At 41.5% G+C, this 24,359-nt stretch overlaps 1 protein-coding gene across 3 annotated transcripts in view; it reads left to right on the forward strand.

Annotated features, from left to right (window-relative positions):
- epc1a (enhancer of polycomb homolog 1 (Drosophila) a) overlaps positions 1 to 9,907 on the forward strand; it is a 30,708-nt gene extending 20,801 nt beyond the window's left edge. For 2 of the 3 annotated variants that reach the window (XM_042399099.1, XM_042399098.1), the window contains 5 exons: positions 1,178 to 1,620; positions 6,394 to 6,515; positions 7,035 to 7,176; positions 7,846 to 8,272; positions 9,200 to 9,907. In XM_042399099.1, coding sequence (XP_042255033.1) covers positions 1,178 to 1,620; positions 6,394 to 6,515; positions 7,035 to 7,176; positions 7,846 to 8,272; positions 9,200 to 9,272 — 1,207 coding nt within the window. In that variant the 3' untranslated portion in view covers positions 9,273 to 9,907. Of the gene's footprint in view, positions 1 to 1,177; positions 1,621 to 6,393; positions 6,516 to 7,034; positions 7,177 to 7,845; positions 8,339 to 9,199 lie in introns of all 3 variants that reach the window. The other variant, XR_006093089.1, reaches the window with a different exon arrangement.
- The last annotated feature ends 14,452 nt before the right edge of the window (positions 9,908 to 24,359 follow it).

Genomic DNA, 24,359 nt, shown 5'->3' on the forward strand with positions numbered 1-24,359 from the left:
TGGTGCACATCTTACAGATTCTGCACAACTGTAAATGTGTAGGAACGCTGCCAACACTGAGCAGAGGAAACTCAGCCAAGTGTTGGCTGTAGCTGCTGAGGTTGTTTACCATACCAGCTCTTTGGCAGGTTACCAGGCCATCGTTTTGGCGGGCTCATTCTATCATAAATATCAAGCTGGCTGCTAAAACGTCGAACATGACAATCCCATCCCGGGATTCACCTGCCACCGCGGCCCGTACACAAATCAGAAAAGTTTTGCTTCAGCTGAGTTCAGAACAGCAAAACATGTCCCGCAGCTTTGTCTGATATCTTCTCGGTAATTACACAGACGATTTAGTAAAGCAGGCTGACTGGAGGGCTTAGCCAGCGGCTCGCTCAGTGCCAGGTATTGTTGAGGAGACAACTTGGCAGGATTCGTTTTCACAGACACACATGAGATAAGCAATGTTCTTTTTCTATATCTGCAATCAAACTTATCAGCCGCCCCGAGGGAGACCCAAGCACCGGTTGATGTCTGTATTAAAATGTCGTCTTCACAATACAATGTGTGCTTAAGATAGTGATACTTGATCATGTTAGAAAACATAGAGCTTTGTGTGTTTAAGTCACACTAGCGATGCAGTGTTGGTCTGCGTGTTTGTCTTTCTGTTCTAATCCTCTAAGTGGAATATGTCAACAACTTTAGGGTTGGGTTGCTTTCAGATTTTGTACTGACATGCATGTACATGACTGTATTCTAATGACATTTCAACAAGTGTCACCTAAGAATGCCACTGTGCAGAAGATCTTTTTGATTTAGGTAACAGCATGGTACACTTATATTCTTTGCTCTACTAGTTGTGAGGTTGCAGAATTGTAAAAATGGCTAAATAGTCTCATTACAGCTTCATGAGGCTGCAGCGTTTCTATAAACTTTGAGTCTTGTTCCATTACATAAGTATTCTGTTGTGTACTCACGGTGGAACTACATGTTTTTGTGCAGTATATTGGTACTGGCAAACTGGACATTGTAATTACATGAATGTTATGCAAGAAATAGCCACACTTGTGCAACAGCCTAGTGATAAACAAAGCAACGCTGATGTTGTAACGTACTGATAACGGCTACAGCGTGTGTTTGATTCGTGCTCGGTGTCGGGGGGATTTCTCTGTACTGATCTTGGGTTGTGTTTCAGGATCTTGTTGGACAGAGCTCACACAGACCTAGACAGCATCTGCCAGAGCCTGGACTCTGACCCGGAGCCCGAACCACTCGCCTCACCACTTCCAAGCTCTCCGCTCCGCAACTCCAACGCCAGTACCTCAGAAACCAATACCTCGGACCCAATCAGCTCCTCCCACCTTCCCTCCTCTTCATCACCCCCACCACCACCACCACCACCACCATCATCATCATCGCCAACACCCATGGACCTCAGCCAGATTCTTTTGAACATTAAGTCTTGCCGCTGGAGGCACTTCAGACCACGGACGCTATCCCATCACCCCTTGGGTGGTGGAGACTTGTCTCGCAGAGGATTTAAGGATTTTAGCCGGACAGTGTCAGGACTAACCCGGACCCTGTCTGGAGGAGCCAGCTCCCAGAACCGCACCGGTCCAGCCCCCGCCCCTGTCAATGGTGAGTCAGTGTTTTTCTCAGTCAGTGTTTTACTTGGAATGTTCAGAATTGTTGTTCAGCTAAATACATTTGGTCTGAACACTCAGCGGATCAGTTAATTTTGTTGCCTTTTCGTGTTGCAAGCGAAGGTTTCTTAGACTCCTAAGGGGCCCATTTTCTACAGTTTTGATTAGCTGTCATTATGTAAAGTTAGTGATTCTGGCAGGCATTTCTTTGAGTAAATATAGCAGAGCCTGATGGCTCTGTCTGCACGCTGTGCTGTAATTAAGGAAGTCGCTGAATGCAGTCTGAGTATCAGTCAGAAACACAGTTTGCCTTCAGTTCAGTTCTTTTAGCATCTGTTATAAGATGTCAGCACCGTCTTCTAGCTACCTGGGGACTTGTTTGTGTGTAAGTGTTTTGGCCACTTAACATGACTCTGGAATCAGTTAATCTCATTAATTTCTTGTTTGTTATAATTGATATATTGATGTTTTCAAAGTGCACATGGTGGGGCTGCACGATATTTGAAAAAACTGACAGTGCAATACCTTGTTTTTGTTTTGTTTTTTTGTGCAGTGTATATACAGATATACAATTATCAATCATAATTTTCATCATTTGGGTAAAACAACTGGACTTGTGTGTTGCAGTTATTATTTACTTGTAACCTACCATTTTTAACAATGTTCAAATGCATTCTCAATCTGTGTGGTGGAAGATAAATAAACCTCCCAGCACAGCTGAGGATGGTCAAACTCAAGCAACAAACAAACAAAATTTATCTATATGCCTGCAAGATGTAAGTACAGATACATCTGGATACTGCAAGTTGTGTGTGTGTGTGTGTGTGTGTTAAGCATTTCTTACATGAAGGGCACAGACCAGCCCTGTGACAGTAACTTTTAACCAGCACCTGGACGAGGTGCCGCTGACACGGGAATACACGCACTCAAAAGCCGCCTCGCGTTACTGAACAGCTGCCTCTAGCATCCAGATGGTATTATCTGTGACAGTAGCCACACCGCTCGCATCTTTATAGGCAGGTGATCGGCAGACTCTTTATGCACAGCTACCAGTTCAATATGTGCTATGGTGAAGCCGGGTGTACCTGATCAGTTTATCAAACCCCAATCAGGCAGTGCTCATTTTCAGGTCGTGGTTGGAGACTAATGGGGCCTGCTTTGGTTGTTTGATAAATTGGGAACTGATCTTTTTTTTTATTGGCACTTGATAAATACTTCTGCAATCACACTCTGATCTAACCACATTCTGTTTTTGTGTCATCTGTCTGATATTTGTATTGTTATTAATATTGGCCGGGGTTAAGATCAGGAAACTCAAACATCCTGAACAACAACTCTGAGGCTCTAATGGTTCAAACAGAGGTTTGGGGAGTGGAGTCCATATGCATATAATCTTCTATCCTTGTATATTTATATTGAAATGTCAATATATATGCACATTTTATGGAAATTATTTGCAAATTTTAGTGAATAAAACACCTAAAAAATCAAAGTACTTCATCACATTGATGTAATAATCCTGTCAAACACTGCAGTAATAACACAGTCCTGCAACATTTGCAGTAGAAGCATGAATAGTAAAGGGGTAGAAATGGTAAAACAGCATCTTTACAATCTTCTGTTGTCTCATGGTATATATTATCATATCTCCCAATCCTAATAAAGATAAAATAATGGAAGACAGCCTTAAAAAGTTCATCATATAGTTCCTGACAGGGAAGGCTTCCCACTGTGACCATTAGAGGATCCTCTCTGTCAGACTTGAGTCCTATTATCTCTCAGTACCTGTGCGGTGTGCATGAGGAGGAGGTGTAACTTAAAAAAAAGTCTCTCATGCATCAAATTATGCATGGTGCTATTGTTTTATTGATTTTGTTATTGTGAATATTCACTAGTGAGAAAAGCGGTGTTACTTGAAAGCCAGCTGGGCGTAGTTCGGTTGAGGCTCACCGCTGCTCTTGTGTAACACGGTTTGATAAGGTGGATCCCACGCAGCTGGTAAATCGCTTGAACTTTCTGCTCTCAGACCCGTTTTCCATATTACGCATTGATTTGCCCTCCCCGGGCTCGGGGGAGTCAATTAGAAATGGTCTTGTATAAATAGATTCAAGAGATGTGCTGGGAAGTCTGGTGACTGTAAAGACGGGAAACCGGGTGAATATTTGAATCACGTTCGGTTGGCTCGGTGTCAGTCAAACTACGTCAGATATGATTCGAGCAGAAACTCAGCCTGACCCGCCTCAAACTGTCTGTCAATACTTGAGCAAGTTGAAACTGGATTTTTGTGATGTTGTGGTTTCATTAGTTGCCTTGTAGTCAGCAATCTGTATTTCCCACACAGACAGAGGTTGTAAACATACTGTTGTACTCTCTGGTAACTGCTGTGTAAAAAAATAGTCAAGCGATGTATTCATCAAACTACAGACATGCTGCTGAAGGTAACCGCTTTATTGAACACCGATAAAAGTCTTCAAAACCGATCGCGGCAGGGAGAAATCACACAGATTTAGAGTTTGTGTGTGTCTGGGGAGTGGAAAATTGTGTATCGGCCTTTTTTTTTTTTTTTAATCTTTGTGATCAATGCCTTTTATTTGGAGAAATAATAGCTACCGCCCTGAGGGTTCTCTCAGTAATTAAAGTAAAATGAGTTTGAAAAATATATATAATTTGATGTAGAGAATGCCCAAAGCTGGGAGTCGTGAGTAAGTGTTGCTTTATTTTGGAGGTAGCTTTGTTTAGTTTCCAGAGAAGCATTGATCTCGGGCCTAATCTCACCACATTCAGATTTTAGGATTGCAGTATTTTCCTTTCTTTCCCCCTGTGTAACATTAACGATGTTGGACCAGATGGATTCTAGATAACAGTGACTTGCATCAGCTTTTGGATTTAGTTAACAGTTCTGGATTTATCGTGTTGTCAAGTCATCTGAAGAGTTACTGGCTTGTTTAGTCTGATCGCTTGCAAGTCATGCAAGAGGATATACCTGCTAGAATAAACTAATAAAGCATAATAAACTAATGACCCTAGCAGCGGATAAATGAAAATCTGCTCTGTGATTCAGTGCAGGTGGGGCTCAGCGTCTCTGGCTCCACAAACACAGTGAATCAGAGTAGAAACACGGCGACGACCACACGCTTTATGTTACTGCAAGTGTAATGAAAGCTTTACAAGTAAAAAGCCGCATGACTGTGACTGACAGGCAGCCCCTCACGTCTCCAGAAACAAAGTCAGCAAATTCTCAAACAGGCGTTATTGGGATCAACTGACCACATATCAGGAATCTAAATGGTTACTTTCTTGCCCAGAAAAAATATTGAAACTTAATGAAGTGAGATATTAACAGCTTTTAGCCTGGCTCAAAAAGAGATTTGGTTTTGGTTGGTCATGATAATCCCGCCCCCCCCAGCCCCTGACTTAAGAGGTTCTCACTTCTAGACCAGTTAAGAGTCAGAGCCACTCTGGAACCAGTATCCTGACCAAGAGCTTTTTATTTTGGCTGTTGAAACATGAAGAACTTGTTCAGCGTGAGGCACAGACCCCAGACCAGCCCTCAAACTGCCTCTTGGTTGAAAAAGAGTAGTAAACTGTAATGTAATTGTGTGTTTTCTCCAGTTGTACAATCACATGTGAACAGGAGTATAAACCGCTGTGTGTTTGATAAGCGTTCAGACTGAACTATCTGCTTTGAATGTGATTACTTCACACCCTGCAGCAACACGCCTACACCAACTAAACCCTTGTGTTGTTTCCATAGAGCTACTGTTGTCTGAGCGTTCCCTAAGGCTTTGTGTTTATACACACTTACAGACAATCAATCTGTCAATGACCAATGCAGTATATTTCCATTGACGGGCGTCCTGGAAGCTTGTTGATTAGGAACACTGTTTGTGTAGTCATTATTTTAAGTCTTCATTTAAAACATAATGGCTTCATATAGATTTCTCTCTCTGTCTCTCTCTAACCAGCTGTAAAATAACTGTTGTTATGTTTCAGAAGCTTCCCCTCCCCCTTCCTCTCCGTCCCGTTCTCATACCCACTAATACACACACACACACACACACACACACACACACACACACACAGGCTAACATGCTAATGCGATGAGAAAGCTGTCTGGAGTTAGACTTGTTTGTTTTTGTGTTGGTTTTTTCCAACTCTCGTCCCAGTTTCGTCCTAAAATTAATTTAACGAGAGGTCCACGCATGTTCATGCTTGCCAATAAACTTATCTGAGATTATGTTCAGAACATAGATAGACTAACTTGGATGCATCAGTTTTGGACAGATTTGTGCAGACTTGTTGTTCATAATACTAACCGTGCGTGATCTCCGACAGCCGTCCTCTTGCGAGGAAGATGCAGGAAAAGCCAAAAACCATATATACACCCCTCTTCTTCTTCTTTGGTTTTACTGACAAACCAATGTTAAAGATGCAAGCCTCCACCTACTGTACTGGAGTGTGTAACATCATGCTTTTCACAGGCTGCTGGAAATAAATGAATGTATGGAAAACCCCTGAGTTTAAAACCTTGTAAAATGTTAAGATGATGAATGCCTGCACAAAATTTCAGCCACTGGTATCTTCAATAAAAAAAAAAAAAGCTCTTGTATCGGTCTCATAAAATATTTATCCAAACCAAAAACCCTACTTGTTCTGTCTGTAGTCGAGTCTATGAGTCTCTTCCTGTAGAGAAGAGTCTCAAGCTAAACTCCCTGCGAAGAAACTGCAGCAAACAATATCCAAACCCTGTGTCTTGTCCTCTCCACAGTGTTCACAGCAGAGCAGTACCAGCAGCACCAGGAGCAGCTGGCCCTCATGCAGAAACAGCAGCTGGAGCAGAGCCAACAGCAGCAACAAGCCAACAACTCTGCAACAACCACCAACGCACAGGTCAGGAAAAGATGGACACACAGCTCCCAGCCTGCACAACTCTTTAACACAAAAACAAATCAGATTGGATCAGCAGTATGGATGTGAAATGACTATTGGAGGAAAAGCCTTTTATCTGCCAGGTGTTAATGTCCTATCGAGGAAATCAGATTTGACTTAAACTGGACCATTTTTCTCAGCTGAGTCATTTATTTTTTGGCTCTTCTCACATGTGCTTGTTTTGACCAAAACAGAGGTAAACGGAAGCTCTGTCGCACTAAACGAGCCAGAGTTCTCCCGATTATGAAAATCATTTACCAGTTGAAGGTCAGATCACCCCCATCCTTTAGGAAACGGGACACATCCTCATTCCCACGAGCTGTATTAACGCCACTGGCTCAGTTCCCGTCTGGCAGCCAAAAATGCTGAGCTCGGGTCTTTTCTGCAAGTTTCATACATTTTAACAGAGCGGTCGAGTCTTTGGCACACACCCACATGTTTTCTCTCTCTCTCTCTCTCTCTCTTTTCGTTTCCATCCAGGCACTGGTATCCAAGACGTTAGACCAGGCCAGCGCCCAGTTCGCCGCTTCGGCCCTCGTCACCACGGACCAGCTGCTGGCCTTCAAGTCCAAAGAAGAGCTGGTGCTGCCGAGCGGAGTCAACGGGGTCCTGGCAGGCGCCGGTGAGCGTTTGATTAATGACTTATTTAGACCTTGAAATCGAGGGGTAATCGGTTTTGATTACGTCTGTTCTGATTCTTGTTGAGGAAAGGAAGATCTATTTTTATCCTTAAACCCCCCCCTCAGAGTCCCAAAATATATCTGAGGTGTCGCCACTTCTTCAGTGGGGTATTTCCATCACTACAGATTTGTGGTGCGCTCTTACTGCAGATACTCACCACTAAATCAACAATGAAACAAATAAATCAAAACCAGACTGTGTGAAAACGTCTGCTGGCAAAGTTCAAAGTCAAGTGAAGCTGTGTATTAAAGAGTTAATGTTTTGAAATACTAAATTTGAACCTATGAACGTTTTACTGCACTCCTCTCTCCTTGTCTGTGTAAATGGAGGTGGAAAAAAAAAAAACCCCAGCTTGCAATACAATGCAGTCTATTACAACAACATCACTAACAGCCTCAAAAATTACCGTGGAGTTGCATCAACACCTCCCTGACGGCGTCAACACGAGCCGCACATTATAAGCCTCACAAAGATAAGATTTATTGCATGACTGTCGTATGGGATTGCATGAGATTGTGCAGGTGCGTCTCACAAGCTGCTGTATCGTCACCGAATACGCCGAAAATCTTCTCGTCTGTTTCACTCATGAGAGGTTCTGTGTGTCCTCCAGGTGTGTTCAAAGGCTTGCACCTCTCCAGCACCACCGCAGCCCTCCACCAGACCAACCAGTCGACACACACCACCACCACCACCTCCGCCGCCCCGACTCTGCTCCAGCCCTCCTCCAACTCGGCCACCCCTTCGCCCGCCTCAACCAACGCCGTCCCCACCTCCCTCGCCTCCACCCCCAGCGCCCACACAGCAGCAGCAGCACTGGGGCTCCTGGGATGCAGCGCCGCCAGCGCCACCCCCGCCACCACTCAGGTCCTCATCGGGAACAACATCTGTCTGAGCGTGCCGTCGGCCGCCAGCCTGGCCGGACGCCACATCCCCCGGACCCTCGGCAACGTGCCACCCTCTGCCTTAAAGCTGTCCGCCGCCACCAACCTGCAGATGCCCAAAGTCTCCGGAGCATCGTCCATGGACATGGGCTCAAGGTGAGACGCCGCTCCGCCGGGGCAGCAAAAAAAGAAAAAGAGACCGAATCAGAAAGAGGCCAAAGGGTAAAGGAAGTACCTCTTTTATTCCCAGACTTCTAGTTATAGTGACAAGTCTCCGTCTTCTATTGAAAAACACATTTCTGTCCTGTGAATGTTATGACACACCACGAGATCAGAGGTCATATGTCTAATTCGGGTATAGAACTGGTCTGCAGTCACGTCTGCTTTCCTGGGAACATAGTAGACCCATGACGACCTCGACAACACACACATAAGATGATGCAAATGTTGGAACGACTTCATTTTGATGCAGAATAAACAAGCTTTAATTCCTTTACAGTAGAACAACAGTAATGTAAAGTCAACCTCCACACAGGTGTAGGCGATCAGACAGAAGTTGTACTCTTTACGGCGCTTGTTGTCTCAAACAACGCCTCCACATTCCAGATACATCAGAAAAAGACACAGTAAAAAAACAAATGTACATATGCATATATAGAAGAGAAGTTCTTGTAGCAGCAGTGTCAGATGGGTTACCTCGTAGTTTGTTTGCTGATAAGCAAGAATTAAAACCTTTGCATTGATACAATTCAGCTGGAACTTTCAAATATCATCTTAATATTGCAGACGCAGCATCTGCCTGCCAGAGATAATGTAGCTGCGATTGCCACAGAAAAGACAATCCACATAAATTAACCTGAAAGAAGAGATAATGTGACGTCAGAGCTCCGCTGCACACACACACACACACACACACACACACACACACACACACACACACACACACAGGAGATCTATCGACAGAGATCCGGGACAGTTAAAGATGCATTCATGACAAAAGAATTCGCCACACAGGAGATAAAAAAAACTTTGAAGAACAGCAGCGTTAATCTCTCTCCCCCTTTTTTCCCGATTCTTCCTCAGGGATAATCACGACGAAGACAAGCCAGCACTGAACAGTATAGCAGACAACACAGTGGCCATGGAGGTGACGTAGTAGCGGTGCATTGAAGAGTCCGCTCTTTAGGTGCTGTGCATCGTAGCATCGGGAATGCAAAAGGGACAGCAGGACTCTGACGCAGACTGACAGAACGACTCATCTCTCATACTTTTTAAACTTTTTTTTTTGTTTTGTTCTTTTGTTACTGTTAAAAGTAAAAGAAAAAAAAAGATTGACATCTGTAAATTATGAATATGGCAAAATTAATATCTGTACAGTAACTACATATTTGTAATATCCCCCCCACCCCCTTGTATATATTACTTGAATACAGAACTGTCCATTTGTGATGTTTTGCACTTGGGAGTCAAACTTAAAGGAAAAAAAAAAAAGTAAGCCAAGTAACTTGTGGCGAGTGTGAGAGATGTGGGAGTTGTATAGAGAAGAGTTTTATCACATCATGTGCATGGTGCGGAGCCTGCTGTTATCTATTTATTGTGCTGTGTTTACAGTTTTTTTTTGTTTTTGTTTTTTTTTGTTTTGGGTTTGTTTTTTTGTTTTTTTATTTGTACACTGTACCTTCGTTGGTTCCTGTGCTGTAGTAAATGTTAGGTAGCTACGGACTCCTGGGTATTTTTGTATATTGTGAACACAAAGCAGGTTCCCCCCTCCCTCCCCTCCCCCCCCCCCCCCCCCCCCCCCCCCCCCCCCCCCCCCCCCACATTTATTTCGGGTCCCTGTGCTTCTCTCTGTGGATCATGTGAAAATCAATGGTGACATACATACAGACCGGGAGGCCAGGAGAACCAGGAGGATGACGAGGAGGCGGCGGTGGTGGCGGTGGCGGTGGTGTGTTGGCGGGTGACTGTGGTTCCCTTGAAGAGAGGCGCGCTCCTCTCTGCCTGGGAGCTTCCATTAACATTGTCCCAAACACAAGTAACAAAACAGGGATGAAGTCTCTTCCCAGAAGCCTTTGCTGCTTCTGATTAAAAGCACTATTTTTTTGTGATGTTTTTTTTTTTTTTTCGTTCATGGTTTTGATAAAATATCAATGCTGCTTTTGTATTTTTTTTTTTTTTTTTTTTAAAGGGGTTGTCCTTCATTTTCATGCAAGCGGGGTCCCCTTTATATTTGTTTTATCCCACAAACATTTTTGTAAAACAAAAATTCAAGTTATTTTTGTAATTTTTTTTCTTGTTCTTGTGGTAAACTTGATTGTAAGCTTTTCGTTTATTGAAAGACTTCATTCTTTTGTTTGTTTGTTACTTGTTCATGCATAGGTGATAAGGGAGGTGAATGGGCAGTAATTGCTGTACGTGTTTCATCATTCCAATTTTTAATAACAAAAAAAAAATGCTAACGAGGGGGATGGAGGGGTCATGGGAAAACTGCAGTTTTCTCCTCTCCTTTTCCCCCTTTTTTTCTTTATGTTCTTTTTTTCTTTGAAAAAAGAAATCTCCAGACGGCTGCAAGGCCAAAAACCACAAGTATTGGGTGCCTTCCTTTGGGGAATTTTATGTACTCTCTTCTGTGAAGAGTTAGGCACAAAGGCAGCATTACTTAGTAGTGCTTCTCGTCTTTGTCAGAATCTGAATGCCCAGTCCAATGGCAGGATATATCCTTGAGGTTTACTTGTCCCACCTGGAGGCTGAAAAGACTAAAAAAAATGTGACAGAACTCTCACTAAAATAAGACAATAAAGCCCAGGGCATTAAATGTGAACTGTTTTGACTCGTTGTCTTTTCTATGCTCTGTGTGTGTGTGTGTGTGTGTGTATGTGTGTGTGTGTGTGCTCGCAAGGATCTGAAACTACAGGAGCTGTGAAAAGTGAGGAGTTGATACTCGCTATAACAAATAATGGATTTTATTAATACACCAGTTGATGAGAGATGTGGGATACCTAGTTGCTACCAGCTGTTTGTGTGTATTTTGGGGCAAACACAAGTCAAGTTTAAAGTCCATCTCTATAATCATATGGTGATTTTTACTAAAGACGAAACTTCAGACTTGAATGTTTTTGCTTTCTAGTCTTCAGGCAGACTAGTTTCAGGTGACTCAAGTCTGTAGGTCCCCCAGATACACAAAACACAAAACATATGTTCTTATTTATCAGATAGTATCGAGCCAAGCAAATAGTTGTGGTTTTAACATTTTTCTAAGATTTCTGCCTTCATCAAAATACAATAGAAGTCAATGGAAAACAGTTTGTGATACTCAAAGTACTGAAAAAGTACATTGTCCCTGTTAAACTGGATAATACACAGACTTCAGTAGTTCTTCGAGGTGGACTCCAAAGCCTCCCATGCTTAACAGTTTATTCAGCATCACTGTTTCAGGACAATTAAAAACAACACAGCTTCCCCCACATCATCTCAGCTGTATAGATATCCTTTTCTCATCAGGGACCAAATTACTCTGAAAGTTTTTCAATTCAGCCCTGCTGGAGCGCTGCCAACACTATTCAACCGCAGATTATTTATGTCGCAGAAGAGAAATCAGTCAGCAGCGAGACATCCGGCCTACCTCACGATCTGCTGGGGTGGGCGTTAACTCTGCTACACGCTTCCTCATTACTATAGTGACCAATTTTTCAGTGCAGACCTGAAGTAAAGCTGTTTTTCTCATCAACTTCTGGTGTTAACAGCAGCTTTGTAGCCAAAATGAATCACCTAGCTGAAACTGTAGCTCCTATCTTTAAATTTCTACACATTTTTCCCCCCAAACGACTTACATACGTGCAAACTGAGCGTGCAAGTTCTTTCTTTTTCCCTCAGCTAGTCTATCAAAGGAGCTAAGCATGCCTGAGAGGTAACGTCCACTCTTGCAGACCAGGCGGACCAGGTTTCGTTTTTTTTTCACCCCGGTGAGTAATCGTCTTCTCAGGCCAGATTCTCACAAGGAAAGTTAACTAAACACATCGAGGTCAAGCGGGGAGGCCCGAAGGCGTGGCGGTGTTGAAAACACAGTGCAGCTGTTGGCCACTGCTAGATCAGATGTCCCGGGGTAGTGAGGGGTAGTGATCGGTCAGGCGCAAGTCCAGGCCTGTTCTCACTGCTCACACTTTCGTCTGTCTCCGCAGTCTCAGACGACAGGTGTCGAGGCCGGAGGCAGCAGTTCTGGCGTCTGTGTAAGGTGTGTAAGGTGACTCCAGCTTTCAGAGTAACTGAGTAACAGCAAATGACATGCACACTTTCGAGTCAGAACAACCGAGCGTGATAAATGTGTTTCTAGCGCCGTGACGTCGGTTGTGGCCCCCACTTCTTCTGAACTCAGGCCCTCTGTAGAGGAAGTGAGTCAGCGTGGATGGGGAGGTGTAAAGCAGCCAAGCGCGAGTGTAGTCGCATCTAACAGCAGTTCAGAGAAAACAAGAGGCTTCTGGTGAAAGCGCTAAACCACAGGTGAGATGTGTGTGGTGTACTGCTGTGCTCTTTTCATGACCTCCAAGTAAAACCTTCTTCCCGTTCTTCATCATCACTACCTATGGCTGCAGATGCTTTGCATGTATTTTACAATCTAGATGTTTTTAGTCTCATGAATTCATTGTTTATGGCTTTAGACAACTCTTCTGGTTGTTTTAAAGGGATTTTTATCTTCTATATGAGTTTAGCACAAAGAAATCTGTACAAAAAAACCAAAATGTCAAAACATCAAGTTGTGGTTTTATGTTTCCTGACTCCAAATCACTTCGCCACAACTTTTCACACGTCGTTTTCACAGGTTTTTTTACACAGATTAAACCAACGAGATATGAACGGCAACTGAATTTTGCTACTTTTGGATAGATAAGCCGATAAGCTCGCTGTTTCCATCTGTTTCAACTCTTTATGCTAAGCTAAGCTAACCAGCTGCTGGCTGTAGCTTCATAGCTTGCAATTTTCTATGTTTTTCTTATTGACCACAAATAAGTGAAGTTCTTTGAGAGAATAACAATGTAGTACAAAGTCAAGAGGTTGCAATATGTTGCAGAACGAGCTAGCGAAGTTGTGTTCCCATGCACACTTTGCCTTACAAAGAACTACTCTCCGGAGACTACAAACGTGATCGCTGTTATTAGACTTTGAAGCTGTTTCTAAACAAACTACTGTGACATTAATCTTTGTGGTGAAGGAACATGTCAGCCAGTGAACACTGTGGTTCACTGACATGTTTTTAGTAGTTTTTGGACCATAACAGAGGTCTACCATATGCATCTTGCTAGTAGATCAATTCATTGTTGGTTTGGCTCCACACATGAGATTTGTTGACGATTGTATAGATCATCTTCTAATCTTCTAAAAATGTGGAAACAATTCCACATTCGGGGAAATACTCCTATTTAACATCTCACCCTGAGCCAGATGAGGAAATAATTTTTGACTTGTTAGATTCAAGAAACGTTGCATGTCTTATTTTAAGATTTCACAGGTTGACTAAACAAGATACAACATGTGAAAAATGAAGAGTTGTTGAAGTGGATTTTTTTCTGCTTTCTATGATGCTCCTTTTTAAATAGTTTCTCTCTGCTTCCACTCTTTGTGCTAAGCAAATCTAAACACTCCCCAGACTGATCTCTGTGCTGAAAGCTCAAAGATTAAATAAATATCCATCCTCTCATCTCACGCTGATGTCCCAAATGTCAAATTGTTCTTCTAACTTTCTGACTACGTCTAAATCTTTTTGCGGTTTCCATGTGCAGGTTGAAATGCTTCTCGGATGCTCCGAGGAGTACGGACCTGATAAATCAGAGTTTGTTTAAATGGAACCGGGATTGAAGAGACTGAATCAGAGAGAAGAACTCACCTTCTTGTACTCACACTCACACTACATCCACAGCCTGTGCTGCAATTTCTATTTCATGCCACTGGCACAAAGGTCCACAATCACTGCACCATTCAGCCTGCCTCAGAGTCAATAAAGTCTTGCCTGAATTGGTTCTCGTATCAAACCACAGAGGCAGTATGCTAATATTATCCTTCAGACAGACTTCTTGTTCCAGTGTTTGGCTCGGGCTTTAGTTATTTCGCTGTGCCAGAAATGAGCTGCCACTTTGATGACACATTAAAATATTCTGACACAAGAACAGAGGAATACATCTCCCCGCTGAGTGCTGCCACTCGCAGTCAGGAAAAAATGTATTGTGGAAGGTGACTGCGGGGAATGTTAATGAGAGACGGGCTCTTTAGTTCTCTTCCATTATGCATCCTGTAGCTTTGAGGGTTGTCTGTGGCTTTTGTCTGCTTTGTTCCTCGTGTGATGATAATTTGAAACAGTAGCGATCAGATCTGGAGAACGAGGGGAAACACTGACAAAAAGTGGCTTAAATGAAACTTTTTAATAATACGGATGCTCAGTTTGTAATGAAAATATGAAAAATACATGTTTTGGGCAAAATTTTTAAGCGTTTCTTAATTGGTCATTTGAGACAGATCCAAGTCACGATTCTGTTTGAGTAAGTCTCAAGTGATTTGAGGAAAGTTTCAATCAAATCAACAAGTTTTAACTCATTCGAGACAAGTCCAGGTCAACTCTCAGGTTTGTCCAAGCGAGTAGTAAAAAATCCGAGACAAGTTCCAGTCAGGTTTGGAAAATGTTTGAGCAGATTCCACATCAGTTTAGACAAGACAAGTTTTGAATCAATACGCAAAACACATAAAGTAAAACAAGAGAGAAAAAACCTGTCAGGGACAGTAATAGATCATGGCGCTGTGTCCAGTTGTACCTGTTAGTAACAATTATTATTAACACCAGTTATTTTATCAAGAATGATCATATTTTAACTATTGTACAGGATGTTATGAAAAAAACAAATGATAAAATGTTCTTGACCTCTGTTATGTTGTTGCCTTTTCATTCTAGATGATAAAGTTCTTTAGCGGTGGATAATCACTTGTGGGCACCTGAGTTTTTAGTCTTTCACCTTCATGTTCACTTCCAAATAAGTTGTTCAAAAAATATGGTTTAACATCTGCTGCAGGCATTTTCTTCTAAAAATGAATTCATGGTTGCCTTTTGTTGTGCTGAGAACTACTGAAGCTCCTCATCTCTGCTCGAGGCTAGCAGCTGTAGCCGCTATAGCATAACGACCCCAAATGTCCAACCAAACCGGTGCCGGTTGAGATGCGTCGTTGATAATGTAGGCACCAGCTTCTAACAATGAAGAAGAACGCGTGGAATAAAAAGACAGACAGTATCTCTGATTCTGCTGTATCGAATTTGATCCTTTTTTTTAAAACTGTCTCACCACAAGGCGAGAAACAGCACAGGAGTGTGACAGAGTGTCGTGTCATGTACTTGTGGCAGGTGCTTTTCTACTACGTCTTACTATCTGTCTGTTCACAAACCTAATATCCCCATCTGAAGGCAGACGATCTGCTATGTTATAGTCTTTCTAAGATAGCGACAAACAGAGAATGAGTTATTCATCCATTATTCATCGTTTCAGGTAGCAATCTGGGCAGCTGTTATCTCATTGCTTGCACATTGAAAGGTCACCTGCAACTTAAGGTCAAAGGTGAAAATGATTGAACTTACACGTACGATCTGTGTAGCAATTTGAGCATGGTGCTGTGAGGTTGAGCATAAGAAAACAATGGTGCAAAGCTTCTGCTGATCATGTGTAAAGGGTTTTATTTGCTTTGTCTTAACATGTGTATTTAATGATGTAGAGTGTTTTGTACCTGATGAAAATCCACAACAAGCCAAAACACAGCACTGGTAACACATAATCAAAAATATTTTGAGAGCATAAAACATTGCGGATTCTATATTTGCCTGATCTCTCATGTTGTCTGTCTGGTGGGATCCGTTATAAAGCTGTTTCAGGAGGGGCCCCGCTTGTTCCCCACATCTCAGCATGAAGTCTGATATATAAGATTGCCAAAAATACAATACTATGACCCACTTTGTAACAGAAAAAAAAAAAAAGAAAAAGACACTTTGCTTCAACACCACTCTGCAGGGCCTCTGACCTCTCTGAGAACAACAATGGAGCAATCCAATGGGGGTCACATTCAAGCCTGTGATGAAGAAAGTGTGGCATCATCGATCTGGAAGCAAACCAGCCCTTCACCGCTTCGATCAACCGGAGGTCTGTGGAGAGCAAACTGCTGCCGCTCTGCCCACTCACCCCCCTCCTCCTCCTCACTAACATACACACACGCACACTTCAGAGTTTTCAGAAAAGACAATCTGTGTGCTGTCAGACAAGGCGAGGAGTGAAGTGACCTTTCAATCATTCCTCCAGGGACGGAAAGGGGCGGAGCTTCCCCACCCTGATAGAAGATTGGAAAAAACGTCTGGCTGGATTTTGTTGCTAGGCAGCAAGGCCCCGCAATGACAGTGTGTCAACAATGAGAAGAGAATGAGAAATAGATTGCGCCTGGTCGCTGGAGATGAGAGGGCATTTGATTCATGGCTGCTGCGCGAGCTCCTCGCCACGCACGAGCCTCGCCTCGGTGCTCGGCTGTTAGGAGGCGACGTTCACGGACGTGCTCTTTCTGTAACGTCACGCCTTTAATTGTCATTTCTCCTCAATGGCAGACAACCTTCAAATTACTTTAGGATGAGTCATCTCAAGTGTTGGCCATGTAGAAAACACAATCAAGACAATTTTGTATCGGCTGACGGAGAATGGAAGGGCCTTAATTGTACATCCTGGATGACTGATGAGACAATAATTAGCAGAGTGCAATGTGGCTTGAATTTTAAAGTTGTGGGTGGTAATGGTGTAGTTTTCTCCTTTTTTTCTTCAAAAGAGATGGCAATGCAGTCAAAGAGCCGCCTCAAAGGGCCTAAAAACATTTTTTTTTCAATCTTCTTCTTGACATCTTAATAAAATTAGAAAATGCAATTTGAGAAGAAATTGCGTGTGATTGCTGAAAGCTGTAATTGATTGTGTTGCATTGCTGAAAGCTGAATGGTGTTAAAATTCTACCTAGATTAACGCTGCTTGCAGGTGGGATCAAACCTAGTCACCCAGTAAACAAATATTATACACAATATATTTGTTTACTAGCGGATCTGGACCAGATATGGCGACCACACAGTCGTATGTCAAATTGCGAACGCGATATCTATGAGCTAACGAGCAGGCCAGAGCTAAAGCTTAGAGCCAAAAACTCAATCAGTTAGTCAGTGGATGTGGTTTTTGATTGACATTTTGGCCTGAAGTAACAAAAATTGCTCGCTGTGAACGACAAATGTCATTGGGGTTTTGTGAATGATGAACACGGTCCAGTTGATTATCAGAGCAACACTGTTTCACATAAAATGTCAATCAAATTCATCAAATCAATTGTCAATTTATCACTCTATTAAAGACTCTATGAAAGACTCTAGTAAATAAATATTTAACTTTTTTAAATGATAAATGGCAATTTTGTGTTGTGAATGATGAATGTAAGACAGAGAAAATGATGAAACATGGCTCCGTTTTCATCATATCACGACTATTTTTAATAAAATCGGCTTTAAACCAATCAAATCATGACATCATCATATGGGCATGGCCTATAGCAGTCGAATCAGCTTCATCCAAGGAACACATATTAAATTAAATATGCTAGATAACAAAAATAATAGCACACATTGTGGAAAATTGGAACCGTGTTTCTAGCTGTAAGGGGAACGACGACGGAATAAAAAAAACGAAGAACAATAGTGTGAGAGCTGCGACAAAGTGCAGGTGCAGCACTCACACAATAATAGTTTTTTCATATAAGACATTTGTGTTTTTGTCTGTTCACTTCTCACTGGTTTGAAGCAGTCAGGGCTGAATTGGAAAAAGGTAATGTCCCATTCTTCTGTGAGCCAATCAGCATTTAGCAATATAGTATTTGAATCAAAGTGTGATGACAGTTGTAGGTTGTTGCCATCGCTGTTTATTTAAATTTGATCAAACCACACCCACACAGTCCCGATGAGGCAGAATGGCGCCCAGAATGTTAAACTCTTATTAAAAAGAACGGATGTTTTGTCCAAACTTTAATTTGTATTATTGATTTAATTCAGTGAAGAATATCTAATGGGAGCTTTGAAGACAAATATCTATTTAATAAGTTAGACCAACATATTCTGACTTTTTTCCACCTTTGATTACTAATTTATGTTCACAAAGGGGCAAAGAAAAAAAGTCTATCTGTGCTCTGCTGGCTTATTAGATGATTAGAGGGCTAATTCTCCAATTTTACCCTTTGACAGCTTCTTGTTGTCTTCCTAATTTAAAACAAATTGACTATTTTTGATTGTTAGACTGTTGAGATGAATTTGAACATAATGATTTCAAGGATGTATTATTTATGAAGTGCCAGACTGTTTTATCTAGGGATACACCACATTTTTAAGGTTACATTTGTATACTCTTCTGTGTATTGTAGCTCAGTTATTTTTTACAACAGGTCAATCTTTTTGAAAATGACCACAATGATTGAAAAGACAAAAGTCTGATCTACTAATACATATAGTAAATTCCATTTTTTTATACATGTAACTTTTCATGGCACTTGCAGTCTGTAAGAGTTCTATATTGTGGTAGCATACTAGCAGTAGGTGATAAAAGGTTAACAACACACACTTTATCATGGTAAATATGTAAAGATTGTTCTCCAGCCTTCCTGACTCATCTAGTAGGAACAGTTTGAACAAATGTCAACCTTAGAACAAATTTCTAGGTGGTGTATAATTTACACAAGCATATAATCATTAATGGATGAAGTGTGAAATGTGTGACATGCTATTGTTGTTTCTAAAGACAACTGAGCTGAGTAGATTCATAGCCGGGTTGAAATATTCAAGCTGAAATAATGTACCTTCATTGTTTTAATATTGCATTGTTAATGCATAAGCATATGTGGTATAATTGGATGAAAGTTCATAGTCGATGTTGGTGCCCTTGTGTATTTAAGCTGATTTAATGAAGGTCAGAAATAAATCATGAATATTTTATTGTAATAATTAAATTTATAAATATTTCATAAATACTACACATACTGTATGTTTATGAAATTCTGGAGGGTATTACACATATTTCAGCGTGGTTTCAAAATGCAGTCGACACAAAATATGTGATATTGATTTGCTGTTTAAATGTCAAACAGCACGATTGAGGAAAACAAAAAAATGAAATCTTCATATACGGGTTGAAATCAGAGGTTTTCATTGGTTTTGTTTCTGCAGAGTCACCTGTCTGTGGTGAGACAAAGCACAGAAAAATGAGCCGTACTGATGGCCTAAATGGGAGTTGGATCACTTTTTAATAGTTCATCGTCCCTTTCAGAGCCCATTACCCTTGAGAGAATCGTCATGGCAGGGAGAGACTCATCTGCAGAGCATCTGTTGTTCACATTGATGGTGGTGTCAGAAGACAATGAAACGGCAAAAAAAAAAAAAGTATTTACGTTTGCACAAAAACTATCTCTTATATTTTAAAGCTGTTTTGTCATTCTTTCCTTTGTTGTGTCTCATCTTCCCCGCTAACATGTAGCTAAGCAGACAAAAAACATTAACAACCTGCGAACAGAGGCTGAGTCACACATAGGTTGCACACCTCAGGATATGACATAGAGTCAGAGTGGCTTTTTGAAGCAATAAACAAATCAGAACTTGAATATTTTCAGGCATAAATAAACTAGAGGGAGAGAGGGGAGGAAGAAAAAGAGAAAATGATGAAGAGGAGTGGGTGAATTGACAGGCAGGAGGCAAGGAATCACACTCACACCTGTTTCTGATGATGGTGGGAGTGAAACAGTGTGAGATGAAGTGAATGTTGGTAGAGGTTTGGGGGGGGGGAGGCAGAGAGATGGAGGCGTGTAGAGAGACACTCAAAGGAGCCACAAGTGGCCCACTGTTCCCCGGCAGCAGCACCTGCCTCGCCGCCTCCCTCCTCTTCATTACCCGGCAACAGAATTCCTCTTAAGGCCAGTGCATGGAGAATTCTAAGGGTGGGGGGATGGTTATACGTGTGTGTGTGTGTGTTTACCGTGCAAAAGAGTGTGCGTGTGTGTGTGTTACATCACAAAGAAGGTCTTTTACTGTCCACACAGACATATTCTGCCAGGTACTTCCTTCCCCCACCTCATCTTCCTCCACTGGACCTAAACTGGGAGAATCTCATTCACAAAATACTAGCTTTTATCGTCCTATATAAACGTCTCCAATGATTTTCACTGACACATCATGAGGAGTAGGGATGTGCAGAGGGCCCAGTATTTGTATTTGTATTTTAATAAGAGTGGAAAGAGGCTTAAAATTCACGTGTTACAATAAGTGTTCATGAATAAATTACCTTATGAAGGAGGTCCCCACACCGAGTCCCAAACTGGAGTCTCCCAGATCACAGACGACTGCGCTACAGCTTTACTCATCACCTCATTGCAGACAGACCTCTACCTATTTATACACCCATAACACAGAGCGAGCACAGCATGTAACGTGTAGGAGGAACTTCAAAGGAGATTATTGCTTCACACTTTTCATTTATTGAATTTATTTATTTATTTTTCACAACCTAACTTTGTGGAACGGAGAAGGGGAACAACAGGTTATGAAGAGTCCATTGGAAGCACTTGAGTGATGTCCAAGTTAGGAAATGTGTGTCACGTAGCAGGTGGATGTGACTCCCCTCGTTGAGACCTGCTGATAGATGTAACAGCGGAGCAGAGAAGAGACACTGAGATAGCGACATAACCGACCTGCATGCTGGTATTTGACATGTTTTTCTCTTTTTTTTCTTCCCAAAAACAAATATTTGTATGAAACAAATATTCATAAAAAACCCACTATTTGTGCTTTGCTGAATAACGTATTTGTATTCAGGCACACCCCTAATGTGGAGTTAATTGACTGTCCACTAAGCTAAGCCCCCCTTTTTGTTGCTGGGCCTGTCAAGCTTCTTACACTGTGTGTAATGCAATTTAAAATTACAACCAAGGCAGATTTACCACACTGAATTCTTTGAATCAATGAGTCCTTGATTTCAGACAGACTGGAGAACTACTGTTTGTATAGCTCACAGTCAATTCCAAAATTTGAAAAAAAAGTGGCATGATGGTACTGAACGTCCTAAACACTTGCCAAAACTGCCTCACAAAACCAGCCCACAATCATTTTATTCCACTAAAATAAATGTTGATAACTCTGCAGCTACATTGATCTGATCCTGACCTCTTCAGGCTCATCCATTGTCTCAAAACTACAGCCTTGCTTTTCGTTGTTGTCATACAACCCAACACAGTCTGCTGATAGGTCTTGCTTTCAGCTGCCAGCCTCAATCGATTCTCAACAGAAGCTCTCCAGACTAATATTCTTTAACAAATACCGACCTTGTGAGATTTAAGCTTGCTTGGGCAAGGTTAGACTGAAAAACTCCATTATGTGCCTCGGCATCAGTTTAAATCAGTGGTGGTAAAACCTTAGATTTGTTATTGACTTCCCCCATTGTCCGTTGAAAATCAATGCAAGGAGGCAGAAGAATTTTTGAAAAGCAATTTGCCACAAGGGCGAATCCTGTCAGTCAATGGTCAATCAATGACAAGCTGAGTCTTTTCATACCGCCTGTTGCAAATAATTATGCTGAAGATAATTGGCTTGCTGATTTGGATGCATTAGTGAAAGCTACTGCTGTCCAAGAATATACGACTAGTAACATTCTCTGTCTTTTAATCTTAACTGCGGCTTAAAAAGTGCCTTTTGAGCATTGCTGCTGGGATTCTGGGAAATATGTGTGTGTGTTTTCCTGTATGTTCAGGCCAGAGCACTTTGGCTGTAAGACTTCATGAACAGTGGTGCATTAAAGCATAACCAGGGAAAATAAAAATGGGAAAATAATGACCAAAAGCTATATAATAAATATAAAAATGTCATGTCCGATGCAGGCTCTGACCATATCCTTGCATTCAATGCTACTGCACAAACAAACTTCTCAGTTTTGAATGAATACCAATGAATTCGAAAAGCCGAAGACAACTTTTCCGATTTGGCAGGAAAAGCCATGTTGAAAGCCAGCCATTTTTCTGAGCATCAAGTTTTTTGTGTCAACATTATCACAATTTGAGCCACATGTCTGTATGCACCTGGTGAACAACCTTCATAAATGGGGTGCCATCTTGGAACATGACATTCACTCTTCTTATGGTTGAAATCCATGTTTAACAGCCTACACTTATTGTCAAGTTGCTTTTTACTTTTTCTGTCTTCAGTGACTTTGGAGAGATTAGCCTTTAAATGTGCAACAATAAGGCACGGCAGGCCTGCCAAGCTTTGGATTTCTGTGTCAAATGGGGGCTCAGATAAGAGTAATTCTTGGCATTTGTTAAAGTTTGGAGGATGGTTTGTGTGTTTTATTTTACTATTATTTTTTTAGTCTTTTCAAAACCCCCCAAAAATACTTTAAAAACCAAAAACACAAGTGCGAGGATTCATTAAACAGTGTGTTGTTAGCATGTTTAGATCAGTATATCTGGCCGATTAGCTTACTGACTAGCACATCCACTAGCCATGTAGCCATTGGGTGCATATGTTAGACTCTTATGGAGCTAATGTTAGTTATAGTTAGCTAGTTAGCTACTGATCTGCAACTAATAAAACTGCTATTGACAGTCGTCATTTCAACTGGCAAAATCGTTAAGTCACAGGCTAGAAATGAGAAGAAGAAGAATTTTAGTGGAGAATCTGCCACCTTTATTGTTCCGTGTGAGAACGGAAAGCTTTACAGGCATAGCAACAACGAGGAAGGATGAAACAATTAGACGGCTACAGATCTTTTTCACAATCAGACATTGCGACTTGTCAGAGCAGGAAAGCACAGGTGGAACTAACAACACTAATTCAAGTGTCCCAGTAAGCCATACAAATGAGCCACATGGCCCTGGAACTGGCAAGACTAAATGGGAAGCAGCCTTCATTAACGGTATTAGCTACACCTGTGCTTCTGTGATGACATGTCAAAGAGTCTGCTGTGAAAAAGGTGTGATGTGTGTTGTACTCTTTCACTGGGTTTGGCAGCAGCGAAGACTGTTTATTAATGTATCACAACCTAAATACTAAAAAAAAAACGCCTCATGATTTAAAGGGTGTAAATCTATTTGTGGAGACAGAAAGTTCTCTTTGCTCACTTGCGCCCACATCATTTGGCACTGCGGCCTAAGTAACATGCATGTTTCATAGCCTGCAACCATGACAGCATCCACTCTGTTTTTTTGGGGGGCTTCTACTGGGAATAACAACTACATGCAGCTAGAAACATACAAAACGGATATTATCTTGTTCTGATTCTTAAAATCTGACTTATTTTAATTAAATAATGAAAATTCATATTCATATTCATATCAAATTCATATTGTTGAAAATTGTTGCAAAGAAAATCATATATTGAGAGTTATTTTGCTGATTTTTGTGCCGTGAAGGTGGCTGACAACGATAGAATATATGAAATGTCAAATTAATTACTTTGCCAGGGGAAATTTAGTTGGTCAGCAAGGCAATGATGATCAGTCGCCAACATAAAATCAATTTAAAGTATAAAAATATACTCATATTAGGAATTATTGTACTTTTTAATATGCAAATACTATACTGCACATAGTTTTTAACAGACTACAGTATCAGTAACTATGCACTAACCTCTGAAATGTACATATGTTTGAGGGGATCATCCAAATTGTGCTTATTCGCGGTTATGTGTCTCAGCACAAACGGATGAGGAGCATGCCTCACACACACACACACACACACACACACACACACACACACATGTATTCACACACGCCTCCTCAGTTAATGGGAAAGAGAACTCAGCCAGCTGGTGTAGCTTACACACACAAACACGTGCGCGCACACACACACACACACATACACCTAATCCCTCGTTCGATTTGTCACCCTTCCAAATCCTATTCATCCAACTTCCTATTCACTGCTGTAGAGCCTCTCCAGTGGAGTCTTCATCAGCCCCTCATCTTTGTTCTACGTCTCAATAGTTTGAGCCTCGCAGTCAGCGTGACATACAATCCAGCTGAGCATTTTTCCTACACTGCAAAAAAATTCAGGCTTAGTCACTGAGTCTGGTATTGAGTCTGAAAATATTGTTTTCCTGGAATAATTTTTTTTGAAACCAATATGACCTCATCTTGTGGCTGATGAAGTGAGATATAATATATATATATTTTTTTT

The sequence above is a fragment of the Thunnus maccoyii genome, chromosome 21 (genome assembly GCF_910596095.1).
Source record: "Thunnus maccoyii chromosome 21, fThuMac1.1, whole genome shotgun sequence".
Classification (NCBI taxonomy): domain Eukaryota; kingdom Metazoa; phylum Chordata; class Actinopteri; order Scombriformes; family Scombridae; genus Thunnus; species Thunnus maccoyii.